General features: G+C 43.1%; 1 protein-coding gene across 1 annotated transcript in view; it reads left to right on the forward strand.

Annotated features, from left to right (window-relative positions):
• ZNF366 (zinc finger protein 366) overlaps window positions 1-19,015 on the forward strand; it is a 35,981-nt gene extending 16,966 nt beyond the window's left edge. Inside the window, exons 4-6 of the mRNA XM_066617909.1 lie at window positions 579-770; window positions 12,848-13,022; window positions 13,938-19,015. Coding sequence (XP_066474006.1) covers window positions 579-770; window positions 12,848-13,022; window positions 13,938-14,470 — 900 coding nt within the window. The 3' untranslated portion in view covers window positions 14,471-19,015. The remainder of the gene's footprint in view (window positions 1-578; window positions 771-12,847; window positions 13,023-13,937) is intronic.
• Window positions 19,016-19,240: the final 225 nt, after the last annotated feature.

The raw sequence follows: 19,240 nt of genomic DNA on the forward strand, positions 1-19,240 counted from the left end.
GACCATAGGATATGCCTCAGTTTGGCCCTTAGACCCATGTGTTCAGAAAGGAAATGGTACTTAAGTACCACTATTTTAAAAAAAGGCATGAATAGCAATAATCAGATTTTCCAAGCTTCTGTTTAGAAAGTATTGAAATTCTTTGTATGTTTGATTTCCAACCATGGCCAACAAGTTTATATTAACTTATTGATGCCCACCATAAGAACCAGAAACATGCCATGTTTAATGAGAAGGTAAGGAAATACATTATTTCCTTGGTTATTTCCTTGGTCGGTTGGTCATTTCCTCTAGAGTAGTGGTTCTCAAACTGGTGGGTAGTGACCAACAAGCCCGAGAACCACTTCTGTTATCCCCTTAAGGTGTGGGGTAAAGGGGAAGGCAGAGAGTTGAGAATCAGTGCTCTAGAGTGAAGAATTGGAAATTGCTGTCGATGCTATGAAACCCCTCTTTGCCTGACCCACAAGTGTACACATTTTGTCCCTGTTGTGTATATGCAAAGTTGGGCAGAAATGCCTTAAAAAGAAATCTCCCAGATAGTCATGCTCTTCTGTTTCTTTGCTCTTACATTGTTCAAGGGTGTGAAAGAGCACAAATGTGGGATCTGTGGCCGGGAGTTCACACTACTTGCCAATATGAAGAGACACGTCTTAATTCACACCAACATCAGGGCCTACCAATGCCATCTCTGTTTCAAGAGTTTTGTGCAGAAACAGACGCTCAAAGCCCATATGATTGTCCATTCAGATGTCAAACCCTTCAAATGTAAGGTGAGTGTTTCTCAAAAAACCATAATAAAATTATTGTTATGATGAGATTTTCATACAGTCAGACAGGTGTTATTGACTGGTTTGCTTTATCTAGACCTCCCAAGGACCTCGGATGCCTGACTTCTATGTTATTATAAATATCATTGCAAGATGTCAGCTGCTTTTTGTAGTTGATGGATGATAATTTCTGTGGCCCCTATGCTGCTCTGGTGCTCTTCAAGATGTTTTGGAATAGCACCAAGGGCACCAGTCACCACTGGGATCACTTTGGTCTTCTTCTGCCACAGCCTTTCAATTTTCACTTGTAAATCTTTGTACTTTGTTAGACTTGTTTTTCTTTTTTTCCGACTACAGTTATATCTGGTGTGTTGTGTGATAGATGTTTGTCTGCCTGTAGTCAGAAATCCCATTACTTTGGCATCTTCATTTTCAGTGACTTTTTCAGTTTTGTGATCTCACCAGTTTCTGGCTGCAGGTAGCTTGTATTTTTTACAGATGTTCCAGGGTATCATTGTTGCTGCCTTGTCATGCCTTTGCTTGTAGTCTTTGCTTGCGATCTTTTTACAGCAACTAATTAAGCGGTCCACTGTTTCATCAGCTTCTTTGCAAAGACGGCACTTGCTGTTTATTTTTTTTTCTACTTTTGCTTTTATTGCATTTGTTCTTAATGCCTGTTCTTGTGCAGCTATTATTATTATTATTATTATTATTATTATTATTATTATTATTATTATTATTACTGGAATTGAGCTCTTTTTGGTGTGATATGTTATTATATAGTCAAAAGATGACATCAATAAAAAGAAAATAATGTAATACACGAACCTAGAATTCTTTACTGAATCTTTATAGATCCCATATGATTTAACAAGATGAAACCTACATATGCTGATGATTATGGTCGTAGCTACCAATGCCACTAAATTCAAGCATGGAGAGAGTTGCAGCCATAAAGCAGTTTTTGCACATCATACCTGTAGTGGCTTGGAATCCCACATCATTTGTGCAAACATGTGAATGTCATTAAAGAGAGACAGAAAGCAAAAGTGAACCATTTTTAAGTTGAGTGCATAGTCTAGCTCAGTTATTTTCAACCTTTTTTTTTTATCTCACAGCACACTGACAAGGTACTAAAATTGTCAAGGCACACCATGAGTTTTTTTGACAATGGACAAGGTACACCATACTCTTGGTGGTGGGCTCATATCTCCCAATGGCCCTATCAATAAATGACCCTTCCCCAAACTTCCCCAGACCCTTGACTGGACCTGAATCTAGACTTTGAGGGTTTGAGCAGGAAGCTGGAGTCTGAAGTACAGAAAGCAGAAGGTACTGCTCTGTTGACCAGAAGATACAAGGTTAGATGTCTATACTTATACTCAGTCTGAGTGATCCAGAGGCTTTTTAACTGCTGCCAATCACAGGTGCCAATGTTGCTTGCTGTGTCTGAAGAAAGATCACTCTATACAAGGCTTTTGGTTTGAGCCGTAGAGTCCTTTACATTCACATTCAGATTACAGAAGCAAGAAATTGGGCGAGGGGCCTACTAATGCTGTGTGGGAAAACATCCAAATCGGCTTAGGCTGCAATTCTATCCACAGTTACCTGGGAGTAAGTGCCAATGACTATGATGGGACTTGCTTCTGAGTAGACATAAATAGAATTGGCCTCTTAAGGAGATTCTATTCCTTGAACAATAGGATACCTGTGTGCAAGTGTGATCCATCCGTTAGATGAGGTAATGCAGGTTGCACCAGTAGATGATTGAGGGGTGAGAAGGTAGCAGATCTGGGGTGCCCTGAAGTGGATAATTCACCTCCTTACCTGAAAGTGCAGCACTTCCAGTTGGATTTTCAGGGACTGCATGAATGAAGGAATGCCTTCATTCATGCCCTCCCTTAATTCAAACCAGAAGTCCCACACTTCTGCAGCTGAAGAAACTGCATGGGCACATAGTAAGCAACTGCTTTTTTTTTTTTTTTTAAAAGACTATATAGAGGTGACAGACCACAGGCAGCAACCCAGGAAATTCTGGGTTGCGCTACTGCTGCCTGCGTAGCCACCTGCATGACTGTATACTTCAATAATTGACCACTTCTGGAGACAGGATACTGATAAAATGATAGTCCTATTCAGACGTGATATAACCATGGACACAATGTCTGGGAGTGTGCTGGCAAACCCTGCCACTGAATGGTCCATAATTCCCATCCCCCCTTCCCAGTGTTTGTCTGAAGAGTGCAATGATTCAGCTCCCTAATCATGGGCAGAGCAGGGAATAGGGCTTGCCAACACGCTCCCATCTCTTTGTAAGCATGGACAGTATCACAGTGCCAATAACTTATGAAGAGGCCTACAGGCATGGCCTAACTGTGCTTTTCTTTGATTTTTGCATTCTTCTCACCCTGAACAAAGAAGCTTGAAACTAGAACACTAGACTTATTCATCTTTTTATTTCCTTTGAATTTTATACCTCATCTTGAGATTGCACTTTCTCTTCCACCGCACTTAATGTAATTGCTAGTCTGCTGATGATAAATATATCTGACATTTGCATAGCACATTCCATCCAAACAGGAGGTCAAGGATATTTAACAATTTGATATACCAGCTAAATACATGAATCAATCCACACATATGGCAGACTTTATCAGTGCTCAATATTAATTATGCTTACACCTGAAGATGGGAACTGTATCTAAAGTATATTAACCAAATTGGAAAGACTGGTATTGTATTTTTAAAAAGATGAAAGGAATTAACTAAACTTCAGTTTACTCAGCACAGCAATGTCTTGAAAAATTTAACACAAAAAAATGTGTGTCCATTTCTTCATGTGAATAGCCAAACCTGGTGACAGGAGAATAGTTTGTTCTTGATTTATTATTGTCAACTGTCTCCTGACCACTGTCTTCACATGTGCATTGTGGCAACTAAAGAATTTATTTCAGCATATGTGGACTATAGATGCATGAAATGCAACGTGATCCAAGTATATACTATACCCTGCTAACTGGGTAAAAGGCACTTTTTCAAGTGGGTGCTCCTCTTTTATTTAGCAGAGAAAGAGTAACTGGCTCTCTTCACCCCAGCAGTGTCTTTTCTAGTGACTGTCTGCTGGTGCTCTTTTGCATCTTTTTAGATTGTGAGCCCTCTTGGGACAGGGAGCCATTAGATATTTGATTTTAATCTGTAAACCACTTTGTGAACTTTCTGTTGAAAAGTGGTATATAAATAATAATAATAATAATATAGCACAGCCCATTTTGGTGCATGCTATAGCAAGAGAAAGAATCAAATTGGGCTTGGGCAGCCCAATTCTTAGCTTCCAGGCGCCCGGTGGAACAGCAGTGCCACCGCTCTATCCTGGAGGTGCCGGGAAGCCACTGGAAGTCTCCTCAGGAGAATGGGACATTCATCCCCTTCCCCCAAGTAAAGGCACAGGCCCTGCAATGGGACTTCTCAAGACTGCACTGGCTATTTTGCAAGTGCAGACTTGAGAATCTCCATGTTGGGCTTTTAAGCCTGACACAGAGTTTAGGATCTGGTGCAGGAGGCCTCCACTGGTTTCACTTCCCTCCCAGGCTGGTCACTCCCCCTGCCCTGGAACACCTCCCTCCTGCCCCAAAAGCCAGTACTGCTATCTGGCAATCTTACCTTCCTCTGGGCACGGGCCTTTCAGCCCTGGGCCCAGCGCCTGCACTCCTCCCTCCAAGTGTGCCATAAACATGCTTTACGGCATGTTTACAATACCCAGCACCAACACTGGAGATCAGGCATCTTCCCCTCTCCCTTTCTCTTACTTCCAGAACTTTTGTAGTCCTTCTATCACTCCAAAAACCTCTTGCAGTCTCTCTTTCTGTTTTTCCGCTTGTGAGCCTGTCATCCCCTCCTCCTATCTGTTCACCTTTCTTTACTCTTTCCCTCTTTCAATCATCTCTATTTCAATCTTTCAAACCTATCTGTGTTGTTTGCCTCCTGCCTTTCCTCCCATGCTTTTCCAACCTCTTTGTTCAGTTCTTGCCCAGTCCATTTCTCCCCAAGTTTTTATCTCTTTTTTCTTCCACTTTTCCTTTTCATCTTCCACCTCTCCATTTTTTTCTGTCTCTTTCTATCCTTTTCTGACCTCTTCTACCCCTTCTCTAGGTGGTTTCTGAGGGCTTGTATCACCACTACTCACCTGCAGGTGATCTATGTCCACTGCAGCTGTTGAGCCTCTGTCAACTTGCTACAGCAACCTTTAATTTTTACGGATATGTATGTATACATACATACATGTTGTTGGCAACCTTCAGTCTCGAAAGACTAAGGTCTACGAGCAAAGGTGGGAGAACCGGAATGTCTGGTGACAAGGGAAAATATTGACATAGTGGGCATAACGGAAACCTGGTGGAATGCGGAGAATCAGTGGGATACCGCAATCCCGGGCTATAAACTCTACAGGAGGGACAGGCAGGGGCGTGTTGGAGGTGGGGTGGCCCTTTATGTTAAGGAAGGGATAGAATCCAGCAAAGTAGAGATTGAAGGTGGGTCCGACTCCACCGTAGAATCTCTGTGGGTTAAATTACCAGGCTTGTGCAGCAATGTAATACTGGGGGCGTGCTATCGTCCTCCAGACCAGAAATCTGATGGGGACCTTGAAATGAGGAAACAGATCAGGGAGGTGACAAGGAAGGACAGGGTTGTAATCATGGGGGACTTCAATTATCCTCATATTGACTGGGTCAATTTGTGTTCTGGTCACGATAAGGAAACCGGATTTCTTGACGTGCTAAATGACTGTGGCTTAGATCAGCTAGTCAAGGAGCCCACCAGAGGACAGGTGACTCTGGATTTAATTTTGTGCGGTACGCAGGACCTGGTTAGAGATGTAAACGTTACTGAGCCATTGGGGAACAGTGATCATGCTGCGATCCGTTTTGACGTGCACGTTGGGGGAAGAATACCAGGCAAATCTCTAACAAAAACTCTTGACTTCCGACGGGCGGACTTCCCTCAAATGAGGAGGCTGGTTAGGAGGAGGTTGAAAGGGAGGGTAAAAAGAGTCCAGTCTCTCCAGAGTGCATGGAGTCTGCTTAAAACAACAGTAATAGAGGCCCAGCAGAGGTGTATACCGCAAAGAAAGAAGGGTTCCACTAAATCCAGGAGAGTGCCCGCATGGCTAACCAGCCAAGTTAGAGAGGCTGTGAAGGGCAAGGAAGCTTCCTTCCGTAAATGGAAGTCTTGCCCTAATGAAGAGAATAAAAAGGAACATAAACTGTGGCAAAAGAAATGTAAGAAGGTGATAGGGGAGGCCAAGCGAGACTATGAGGAACGCATGGCCAGCAACATTAAGGGGAATAATAAAAGCTTCTTCAAATATGTTAGAAGCAGGAAACCCGCCAGAGAAGCGGTTGGCCCTCTGGATGGTGAGGGAGGGAAAGGGGAGATAAAAGGAGACTTAGAGATGGCAGAGAAATTAAATGAGTTCTTTGCATCTGTCTTCACGGCAGAAGACCTCGGGCAGATACCGCTGCCCGAACGGCCCCTCCTAACCGAGGAGTTAAGTCAGATAGAGGTTAAAAGAGAAGATGTTTCAGACCTCATTGATAAATTAAAGATCAATAAGTCACCGGGCCCTGATGGCATACACCCAAGGGTTATTAAGGAATTGAAGAATGAAGTTGCAGATCTCTTGACTAAGGTATGCAACTTGTCCCTCAAAACAGCCACGGTACCAGAAGATTGGAGGATAGCAAATGTCACGCCTATTTTTAAAAAGGGAAAGAGGGGGGACCCGGGAAACTATAGGCCGGTCAGCCTAACATCCATACCGGGTAAGATGGTGGAATGCCTCATCAAAGATAGGATCTCAAAACACATAGACGAACAGGCCTTGCTGAGGGAGAGTCAGCATGGCTTCTGTAAGGGTAAGTCTTGCCTCACGAACCTTATAGAATTCTTTGAAAAGGTCAACAGGCATGTGGATGCGGGAGAACCCGTGGACATTATATATCTGGACTTTCAGAAGGTGTTTGACACGGTCCCTCACCAAAGGCTACTGAAAAAACTCCACAGTCAGGGAATTAGAGGACAGGTCCTCTCGTGGATTGAGAACTGGTTGGAGGCCAGGAAGCAGAGAGTGGGTGTCAATGGGCAATTTTCACAATGGAGAGAGGTGAAAAGCGGTGTGCCCCAAGGATCTGTCCTGGGACCGGTGCTTTTCAACCTCTTCATAAATGACCTGGAGACAGGGTTGAGCAGTGAAGTGGCTAAGTTTGCAGACGACACCAAACTTTTCCGAGTGGTAAAGACCAGAAGTGATTGTGAGGAGCTCCAGAAGGATCTCTCCAGACTGGCAGAATGGGCAGCAAAATGGCAGATGCGCTTCAATGTCAGTAAGTGTAAAGTCATGCACATTGGGGCAAAAAATCAAAACTTTAGATATAGGCTGATGGGTTCTGAGCTGTCTGTGACAGATCAGGAGAGAGATCTTGGGGTGGTGGTGGACAGGTCGATGAAAGTGTCGACCCAATGTGCGGCGGCAGTGAAGAAGGCCAATTCTATGCTTGGGATCATTAGGAAGGGTATTGAGAACAAAACGGCTAATATTATAATGCCGTTGTACAAATCGATGGTAAGGCCACACCTGGAGTATTGTGTCCAGTTCTGGTCGCCGCATCTCAAAAAAGACATAGTGGAAATGGAAAAGGTGCAAAAGAGAGCGACTAAGCTGATTACGGGGCTGGGGCACCTTCCTTATGAGGAAAGGCTACGGCGTTTGGGCCTCTTCAGCCTAGAAAAGAGACGCTTGAGGGGGGACATGATTGAGACATACAAAATTATGCAGGGGATGGACAGAGTGGATAGGGAGATGCTCTTTACACTCTCACATAATACCAGAACCAGGGGACATCCACTAAAATTGAGTGTTGGGCGGGTTAGGACAGACAAAAGAAAATATTTCTTTACTCAGCGCGTGGTCAGTCTGTGGAACTCCTTGCCACAGGATGTGGTGCTGGCGTCTAGCCTAGACGCCTTTAAAAGGGGATTGGACGAGTTTCTGGAGGAAAAATCCATTATGGGGTACAAGCCATGATGTGTATGCGCAACCTCCTGATTTTAGGAATGGGTTAAGTCAGAATGCCAGATGTAGGGGAGAGCACCAGGACGAGGTCTCTTGTTATCTGGTGTGCTCCCTGGGGCATTTGGTGGGCCGCTGTGAGATACAGGAAGCTGGACTAGATGGGCCTATGGCCTGATCCAGTGGGGCTGTTCTTATGTTCTTATGTTCTTATGTTCTTATTGCGCTCTGAATGGTGGTTCTGGAACAGCATCTAGTGTGGCTGAAAAAGCCAATTTGGGAGTGACAATCCCTTCCACACTGGGAGCAAGTGCAGTCTGTCCCTGGTCTTTCTCCCTGGCTATGGGCCTTCCTTCTTTGCCTCAGTCTGTTGGCCAAGTGTCTCTTCAAACTGGGAAAGGCCATGCTGCACAGCCTGTCTCCAAGCGGCCCGCTCAGAGGCCAGGGCTTCCCACTTGTTGAGGTCCACTCCTAAGGCCTTCAGATCCCTCTTGCAGATGTCCTTGTATCGCAGCTGTGGTCTACCTGTAGGGCGCTTTCCTTGCACGAGTTCTCCATAGAGGAGATCCTTTGGGATCCAGCCATCATCCATTCTCACGACATGACCGAGCCAACGCAGGCGTCTCTGTTTCAGCAGTGCATACATGCTAGGGATTCCAGCACGTTCCAGGACTGTGTTGTTTGGAACTTTGTCCTGCCAGGTGATGCCGAGGATGCATCGGAGGCAGCGCATGTGGAAAGTGTTCAGTTTCCTCTCCTGTTGTGAGCGAAGAGTCCATGACTTGCTGCAGTACAGAAGTGTACTCAGGACGCAAGCTCTGTAGACCTGGATCTTGGTATGTTCTGTCAGCTTCTTGTTGGACCAGACTCTCTCTGTGAGTCTGGAGAACGTGGTAGTATGTATGTATATTCTTAATTATTTACCCATTATCTGGAGGCTCACACCTGGACAATTGAAGTGAACTCTCTGTAGCCTCACGGTAGCAAAAAGACTATATTACTTCATTGGAAGGAGAGATGCCCATCTACATATGCCCAATGGACAAACGATATTTTACATTTAGCAGTATTCAAGCGAATGGCCTATTGGCATCAGCTGTGTATGGATTTATTTGAGGATATCTGGAGGCCATTCCTTGACATAATAACATAAGCTGCATGAAGTGTTGATATGTAGATACTCTGGTCATGCATATGTATAAATATTCACACACACCCCTTTTTAAAGCAATTCATAAGCACATATCAATGTTATATTCTCTTTTTGTAAAACAATAAAATTTAAGGGGAAAAAAACAACTTGGAGTGGCTTGGCCAATGACATCATCACCAGCTGTGTCAACTCACTACTGAGCCGCTCAGCCCTGTCTCACCTGCCATGGAGCTGGGAGGGTGTATATGGAGTACATTAATTGTACATTGGTTGAAAAAGTCATAACTGCTGTATGTCGCTGGAATGTACAGACTATAGCTTACATTTTAAAAATTGGCTTAAGTATTATAGGTACAATTTTTTCCCTCTGCACATTTTTATCTTGCACAAGCCATTTCGCTTCCTAAAGTGGAGTTGCAAACGCTGCCCCTTCCTTTCCCTCCTCTTTCTGTTTTTCTCTATTACAATCACACTCCTGATTCATTCCTTATTTCAAATATCTCTCCCTTCCTATCAGAAGAGGAAGGGGATGAAGAAAAGCAATGTGGTGCTATTTCACCTTCCTTCCTCTGCAGGCTGTCCATGGAGAGGAAGAGTACTGGGTGGGCTTCTGTGCTGCCCCTAAGAACTGGCCCAAGACCTACCTGAAGCAGCCTTTTACACCCTGTTTCCTGGTAGGGCTGGCCCTGTCGGTAAACTGCATTGAGGCAAAGCAGCCTTGCACTCTAACAAATCATAAAAATTGCCCCTGAGAAAAAGGAACTGTTCCGCTGACCACTTTTAGCATAGTCAGTGGCTAAAGTATGGGAAGTGTTAAGTCCAGTTTGATTCCTTACACTGCACCAGGTTAAAGCAGAAGGGCATTAAGCGACCTTACTGGGTTTGGGAAGCAGAGAATCAGACTCCTTCTGTCTGACTGACAAAGTCCCCCAAAGACTTGGGCTCAGCCAAGCCTCTTTGGCTGGCATTCAGCGAGTTAAGGCAATGACCAGATAGCTGCTTTTTGGCACCAAGCTCCTCCTCAGCAGAAGGAAGGATATAGCTGTACGAACTGCTGGCTTAACAATGGCCTGCATATCCCTCGGGGAATGGCCTGCAAATAGATTTCATCTTGCTTTCTCTTGTACTTTTTGGAGCTTCCTGTTTTCTCACGGCCCTTTTGGACAGTTTACAGTCTTTCTCCCTCTCCCTCTCTCTTACTTTCAGGAAAGGAACACCCTTCTTATTAAACTTTTTTTTTCAGAAGAATGCAAGGGAAGGACAGCACAGCAGTGGCCTTTTCTACCTCCTGGCAGGCTGCAACTTTCTTTGACTTGTTTCTCAGAGCAAAAGAAAACACATGGCTTTCCTACAGAGCTAATCACGCAGAGGGCATGTGTGACCAGAGAGTAAAAGAAAGGCCTGGGCACTCACATTTCTTCAAGACTTTGACTTTTCCTCTCTAAAGAGCAGTGCTACCTGTGGGTTTTTATGCTAGTCAATCCAGATGGCTCATTTCCTTGTTTATTATTATTTTTAAGCACATTCTTCCTTCTTTTAAACACATTTGCCTGCCAGCTTTTGCTAATGCAGGAATGTCACTGAAGCTGTTCTCACCTACAGTTTCAAAAAGAAAAGAATCTCAATCTGAGATAATCATCTGCCTCTAGATCTGTGGGAGTTTTACATAAAGGTTCTGGGTACCATACCATAATAAGAAAAGGTTTGAGCTCCCTCTCTTGAGACTTTTCGGCGAGGCCTGAAGACCCTTCTGTTTAAACAAGCCTTCTCTCAGCCTTTTTAACATCTTTTCAACATCTTTTAATATTTTTTAAATACTTGGTTACAGGCCTGATTCTTTTATGATTTGCAGCTATGTGCTCTTTTTACCTGATTACTTTTTATCTGACTACTGTTTTTATGATATGTGTTATATGCTTTTATCTCTTTTTAAATTATGTTTTTAATCTGTTTTAACCTGTTGTAAGCCGCCTTGAGTCCCTTCGGGGAGAAAGGCGGGGTAAAAATAAAGTTGTTGTTGTTGTTGTTCAGTGGGTGAAATGGCATCCTAGCATTCAGAGTGCTGAAAAGGCAAGATCCGTTTCAGTTGCGGAAAGATCCATAGAAAGATTTTGTGCCACGATGTGTCAAAAGGGTTTCCAATATGCACCCATCTTTCTTCTTTCCCAGTACATTTGAAATATGGTTTCGCAACAAGGGCAAATAACTGTATATACCCAGGATAGCAAATGCTCTATTGAGGACTTCTAGAAAAAATGCTTGTGATGGAATGGCTAAGGCTGAGGCTACTCTGGATCACATAATCAACCAAAGTGTGACCAAACCAAAAATTACTTAAGAAACCAAAGTGGCATATTGAAGCGGAATGGCGCAACCTTTATCTCCATCTGTTTTGCTTTCCTTGCTGCATTCCAGGCACACGTTCCATTACCATGACAAGTTCTGATTCTATCTACATCCCACTCAATCGTTGCCATTTCCTGGAAGGAGGCCACCATAGAATAAGCATTAAACACTGCCTGACTTTCTGAATGAGTTTGCAGAATTACTCACAAACATTACACAGCAACAGATCTGGGTTTGCTGTGGGGCATTCATACAGCTTCAGAGGACAAACCTATTTTGTCACATCTATACTTGATCAAAATTTTATGAAATTTTTATGGTTACGTTTAAAATACCTCAGGTGTATTTCAGTTTCACAAATGTTCTGCAGACTGGCTCCTATCCTGTTTTCAACCCAGACTTTACTGAGCATTAGTACGTTGGAAACCAACTTCACATCAATTCACTATAAAAGACTATCCCTCTCCTTGAAAAATTTAGCAATTATGTAAATTTTTGGCCCATTGCAGAATGATTTCACAGTTTAAGTGTCCTCCTTCATCTGATTATTTCCAATTAGTTATGGAAAACTGTATGTAAGCTTATTTCACTTATGCAACAGGTCATCTCTGCTGTTGGCACTTTGTTACACAGCTCAGCTGTCCTTGTTCCTTGATCTTCCCAAGCCTTCTGCTCAATTGCCCTATATACTGTATGCCAGTGTTTCTCAACTAGTCATATGGGTACCACCAGTGGTACTTGAGATGGTGTCTGGTGGTAGACCTGACACCTGGCAGTGAGACCAGGAACACAACACAACAAACAGCAGTAGGAGGTCCAGCTCAAAAAAGCCCTTCCTTCCACCCTGAGCCTCTTACTGGTGTTTATTGTGTTGAATCTTGCCTCCCAATTTGGAAGTAATTGGCAATGATGTCATCACCAGTTACTTTGGTGACACTTTGAATAAGTGGACTATGTGAAGTGATACAGCAGAGGACAAATGTTGAGAAACTGCTATGTGCCATAAAATATGATGGAAGCTGTATAATACATTGGTACTTGCTTTCAATATGACCTAATCATGTTTAAATTGGGCTTCCATATTAATCCTGCAAAACCCCATTCCTTGTGCTTTGGGACCTGTTTATCCATAGACCCAGATTTTAAGGAGGAAATTGGACTATGTAGGATACCAATGAGTATATAAAGAGGAGAAAGTGTTCTGACTTATCCTATAATCACAATTCAGAATGGTACGTTGCAAAGTGTGGGTGAGTGTGTAGAGTGTGTTTGTTGGAATTGTAGTATATTGTATATATATTTATGTTTGTATCTCTAAGGTGCATAAATTTCATTGTGCTGTAGCACAATGACAATAAAGTTACTACTACTATTACTACTACTACTACTACTACTACTACAAAGCTACTGAGAAACTGCTTCAGCTCCAGCAGCCTCTACTTAGAGAAAATGAAATGATCTCTTCTGGAAAATATATCTGCAGAATAAATTACTTTGTCATTGGTCTTTTGACAGCTGTGCGGAAAGGAATTCAATCGGATGCATAATTTAATGGGGCACATGCACCTGCATTCAGACAGCAAGCCATTCAAATGCCTCTACTGTCCCAGCAAATTCACCTTGAAGGGGAACCTCACTAGACACATGAAAGTCAAACACGGAGTCATGGAAAGAGGATTTCGCTCACAAGGTAAATGACTGGCAACCTGGGCTGATTTTTGCACTATATTCCTTCAAGTATCAACCCATTTAGGCAGCAACTGAAAGGCATTTTGTGTATTACTGACTCACAGGCCAGTCCTGAGCTTCCTGGTGCCCACTGCAGCAGTGGTGTTTCTCAAGTCTGCACCAGCTATTTTGGCGGCACAGACTTTAGAAACATGGAGTTCAGGGTCTGGTGAAGCAGGGCTCTGGGCGGCAATAAGATTTGTCCGGGGGGGGGGGGGGAGGTATTCCAGGATGAAGAGAGGATGGCAGGAGGAACCAGGGTGAGAGTGGGGTGGACCTGACCTGATCTGCTGGATCAAATGTCCATGTCAGGCTTTGCAGCCTGACACGGAGCTCCTCCAGTCTGCACTGGCAAAATTGCTTGCACAGACTCAAGGCAGTATGTTTTGGAGCCTGTGCCCTTACCTGGAGGAGACTCCGGCGGCTAACATGATGCCCATAGGATGCAGCGGTAGCCATTTTGGAGCTGCTGCTCCCCTGGGTGCTGGACAGCTTAACGGTGGGCTGCCCAACTGCACAGGAAGAAACTTAAATATCATTTTCCCTCTTCACAGAGCTGTGATGGTAAGGTGGCTGTTATTGAACAGAATTTTTCCACAGTCAATGTAACCACCATACTGCTCCTGCTTGCTCTACTTTCCTTGCTTTTAGATTTTATTTCACTGCTGTTCTCCTTAGTGATGGGAATGCCAAATGAACCCTCAGTAAGTCTCCCTACCCATTTGTTGCACGATACATAGTGAGAAACAATAGGACACACATTGAAAGTGTGTGCCTGGGAAACAGATCAGAGTATTTTAATGATGAAATGGACCTGCACCTGTGAATGCACCTCCTGTTAGCATATTCATTAGTCTTTTTTTTTTAACCCTCCTAGGACCTGGAAGGGAAAGAATGAGAGCATCACAAACGGATGTCTCAGACAGCCTGGAACAGGAAGAACCCTTTGACCTTTCCCAAAAAAGTCAGGGGAAAGGACTTTCATTTCATTCTGATGGTGAGAGTGCCAAAGGAAGCTCGTGCCATGAGGAAGAAGAAGACGACAATTGCTATGGAGCAGAGCGGTACAGCCCCAGCTTGCATCACCCTGACAACAAGCCATATGCGCTGCCTGATCTTCCTAGCCAATCAGAACATGAAATGAAAGACTGCAGAGACTTGTACTTTGATGGGAGAGAGAAAGTGCTGGACAGAGAACGAGAGAAGAGGAAAGAAAACAAAGGGAAAGAGAGCCAACGGGAGAGTGACTCTGGGAATAACAGTGAGGAACACCTGAGCTTTCGCCCCTTTGAAAACAGCAGGATCACTCAGTCTCTTTCTGATTACTTGTACTTTCAACACAGAAACAAGAGTTTAAAAGAACTGCTGGAAAGGAAAATGGAAAAGCAAGCTGTATTTCTGGGTATCTAAAAGGACACATTTTATCTTGCTCTTGGGAAAGAGAAAAATCGTGTGCATTCCCTTAGCGTTTTCACTAACAGGAGCTGTAATTTTCCAAGACTGACAATGGATAAAAAAATAATGTGCACCAATCAGTGCAAATAATGGAAGATAAACAACATATAGTAGCATTATGGTCACCTGTCGTTGAACTATTTGTGAGTTTTTTTCCTATTTTAATGCAATAATGTCATAGATATAAATCTAATCCAAAGACCTGGTTCCAATAACTCTCAACATCCTGTCAAGCTCTAGCAAGACCAAGGAACAGAAACTAGGATGGCAATCTGTGGAGCAAAACTTGATTCTTAGTGGCTTCCATTGAATTTGAAGGAAGGAGCTAAAAGGAAGAGCTCTGTGAGAGCTGGTGAAGCAAAGTAGTGAAGAAGCTGAGCTGCACATTGGAACTGCCATGAACTCGCTGGATGGCCTTAGGCCAAGTCACCCCTCTCAGCCTCAGCTCCCCAGCTGCAATATGGAGATAATAATACTTATCTTACAGGGTTGTTGTAAGGATTCAATTCAGATATCACATGTGCAGTACTTTGCACACTCAAAAAATGCTATATAAATGCTAAGTATTATTGCTGTAATAGCTTTAATATCTCTGTTTGTATGGGAGGTGCATTAAAAAAAAGATGATTTTATTGAATAAGCACAAAGGAATGAATGGCACACACCCCTGTGGCCTCTGTTAGTTGAAGCCACTTCACCCTTTGGGTAGGATCTGACTAGTATTTCCCTGTTGGGAGTTCCCTTCATGTGCGGAATCTCCCACTTTGAATGGAAGGAGCATTCTACTCATGCAACGAGTCCTTGGAGCAAGGCATTCCATGCAACAAGCAAGACACTCTTTCCACTCCTGGGGGAAGCTTCCATTTGCAAAGGGGCTTCCAATGGTGAAAACTCTAGTCGAAATGCTAACCCCTGCTAATTGGGTAAGAGGCACTTTTTCAAGTGGGTGCTCCTTTTTTTATCAGGGGGAGAGTAATTGGCCCATCTCACCCCAGCAGTGTCTGTTCTGGTGGCTGTCTGCTGGTATTCTTTTGCATCTTTTTAGATTGTGACCCCTTTTGGGACAGGGAGCCATTTAGTTATTTGATTTTTCTCTGTAAACCGCTTTGTGAACTTTTAGTTGAAAAGCGGTATATAAATACTGTTAACAATAACTACCAACGATTACCCATCCGTGTAAGTCTGCTGTGCAGGTTTGCCTTAGAGAGATCTGTGTTCTTGCTGCTGCAATCAGAAACCATAAAGAGTTAGTCTTGCCCGCAAAGTCTAACTGCAAAGGTTAGTCTTGTCACCATTCATGGTGCTGATCACTTCCTGGATGTAATGAGAACCTGGACTGACTCGAACCCACCCATTCGGCACAGCAGCACTGAAATTCTTGCACCAATTTGCAGGTAATGGAAGAGCTATATTCATATCCACTACTGGCTATGAGAGATTCTGCCCTCAGCAGCCTTTTGTGTGTGAGATGAGGAGGATCTACACATAGGTTGAGTACAGAGATGCCCCTCACTTCATCATGCCACTGCATATTTAATCTTCACCTCTGACGTCTACCTCCTACTATTGGCATTGATGAACTTTAATCCCAAAGTCTCCTAAAAGACAAAATGATGCCATATGTGCTTCTTTAGGGCCTAAGTCATAAAAGTGACTGGTTTAGAAAGACCTTGTCCAGCAATAGAATCATAGTCAGAAGCATCGGTCATGTGTTCTGAATGCACTGAACAGTGTTCTGTTGAATTGCAGCCTCATAGCATCTAGTTGCTGGCATTCATATGAACATTTTCTTTTTTTAGGCCTCAGGCCAAGTGCAGTAGCTTGGAATCACCTCCCCTCCCAGTATCTTGGAGTCTTGTACAGTTACCATGCCATGATCAACCCTGGCACAGTGTGCAAACTTCAGGTATCGGTGTAAGGATCTGGTGCACTATTTTTATAGATCCTCTAATTGACAATTTTTAGGTTAGGTTTCTCATTCTCAAATATTCATACTTTGACATCTCATTGTCCTTTGATTGATATCGCATTGCAGACATTGCGTATGTCTGCAAGTGTCTGGTTTTCAAGGAGTAGGAATACCTTATTTTGTAAGACAGACCCCATCATGGAACTATCCATTATAGTCTATTTCCAGAGGAGTGGAGGAGGGAGAGGCAAAGAAGAAAATGATGTATTTAGCCAGGGCATCAATTCAAACAACTCCAAGGAAACAGTCGTAAAGTCTAATTAAAGCTAACTGAATAACCCTACACACTTTTACCCAGAAGAAAATCTGCCTGTATGCAGTGGGGCTTACTCTCAGGTAAATATGTATTGGATTGTGGCCTAAGAATGGTTAACTCACAAAACAGGAGAGTCCTCACACGGCGTTTGGGCCTCTTCAGCCTAGAAAAGAGACACCTGAGGGGGGACATGATTGAGACATACAAAATTATGCATGGGAAGGATGGCCTGGATACCTTTAAAAGGGGATTGGACAAGTTTCTGGAGGAAAAATCCATTACGAGTTACAAGCCATGATGTGTATGTGCGGCCTCCTGATTTTAGAAATGGGCTATGTCAGAATGCCAATGCAAGGGAGGGCACCAGAATGAGGTCTCTTGTTATCAGCTGTGCTCCCTGGGGCATTTGGTGGGCCGCTGTGAGATACAGGAAGCTGGACTAGATGGGCCTATGGCCTGATCCAGTGGGGCTGTTCTTATGTTCTTATCCTGTTACAATTAATTCACAGCAGGTTCAGTGGGGTTTACTATTAACTATGTATGCATAGGATTGCATCTGTAGGCTGCCAGTGTGTAGTAATAGTCTTCACTGTACTGAACTGGCTTCCTAATTGATATTGGAAGAGGAGTTGATATGCTGTCGTTTCTCTTGCCTTTCCAAGAACAAATATGACAGCAATGTGTCACTCACAGCAAGGTAATCAAGAACTGTACCAAGGTCTATGCAAAATGCAACAATCCAGGAATTCCCATCACTTATGACAACTCTCTCAAACTTGTTACCTCAGAGGTGAAATGTCTATAAAGACCCTGGCAATCTGCAGTACACAGCATGTGTGCTTGCTCGGACCCAACAGGCCAAAACTGAACATAGCATGAAGGCCTAGTGGTGGCCCATAGGTAGTTCATGAAGCCATTTTCTATGGCTGCCAGAGGCCTTAGCAAACCTGAACATTTAATAACAAGTTTATGCAAACTGTTAGCAAACAGCTGACAGGAAAAAAGTAACATGTTTCAAGAGTTATGTGAGAGACATTTCATACCTCAATGCTGCACCTCTGTTGGGTTTTGCATACAAATTCCTGGTGATGCACAAGCTCATGTGTGTTCCATCATTTTGACAATTTCATGGCAGGATTGCACCAACTGTATTAACCTGACTGCTCCTGAAGTGGTTGGGGTGTGCACTTCTAGCCCTCAAAAGTTTTTTTGGAGAACAGAGTGACCCATCAAGATTCTAGATTCATCTCTGGTCTACCACAATGGACAGCATCTTTCAGGTCTGCCCTGCAGGAATCCCTGGCAATGGTCACTTGTAGAGCTGTGAGTGGGTTTGTACTATCCACAGCACACTCACAAAACTGGAGTACTCAGTTTTTGTTCTGGAGACCCATGATTAAGTCAAAATGTTTTTCCTTAGAGCAGGCAGTGCAGAGCACAGAGATTCTGGGAAGGTGGAATTCTGCAAGGTACTGCAAACCAGAACAGACAAGTGGAAAATTCAAAGGACATATTGATCACAACTCATGATGAAAGGATGTGGCTAGGACAATGAAGGGTATCAGTAACATGATGATTGATTAACAAATGGCCTCATGCCATTTTGAGCAGCTGACTCAGGACATCTCAGTTGCGTTTGGGGAATGTTGAGACCTCCTGTATGTCTACTGCAGACTCCTACACATTATGAAAGCTGATCTCTGGTTATTTGAAGTTCATCAGACATTCTTGGGATCTCCCAGAGTAAGATCACTGATGATAAGTATATAGAGTTTTCAGAATTATGTAAGAAAAGATCAGTCCTGTGATTTTTATCAGGATGGAAATTTTCTTCTTCTAATATTTCATGTTATTTCCGTCTTATTTGTCGAAAAGATTAAATTATTTTCTGTTGCCGCCCTTGACTCTCCTTTTGAGAACCTCCTCCTCTCTTTTGCATCTTACTATTGCCATGGTGTCTCTGATTTGGGTTGAGATGGTGTAAACTAAAGTGTGCAATTTTAAATAAAATATTTATATGCCAAAGACAGTATTTAATAAAGTCTTGCAAGGTGTTCAGTTACACATTGCATCTGCTTAGCTGAATAAGAGGTAACAGTGTTAACAATCTATATTCCTTGTATGCATGTATTGATTTGTGGTTAAAACAAAAACCAACAAAAAACACCCCCACCAATTGGAATCTAACCCAGGCCCACTATATTTCTTGACAGCCAAAGTAGCTCATCTGAAATTTACATGTAAAATATATTTTGTTAATTTAAAACAAATAAAAGATATACTGAAAACATTGCTGTATTTTTTTAAGCTCACCCAGAAGAAATTTTATCTGCTTCAATCTAAATTCATCATTGAGCCCAGGTTCCTCACAGTTACAGTGTAACCTCAATAGAACACTAGTGCTGGGAGAATGTAGATATAATACAATACAATAACTGTGTTACAAGCTATCCATGTTATAAGTGAAACCAAAACTAAATTCATATCCATCTTGGGGAAG

Source organism: Tiliqua scincoides, chromosome 2, assembly GCF_035046505.1.
Source record: "Tiliqua scincoides isolate rTilSci1 chromosome 2, rTilSci1.hap2, whole genome shotgun sequence".
Taxonomy (NCBI): Eukaryota; Metazoa; Chordata; class Lepidosauria; order Squamata; family Scincidae; genus Tiliqua; species Tiliqua scincoides.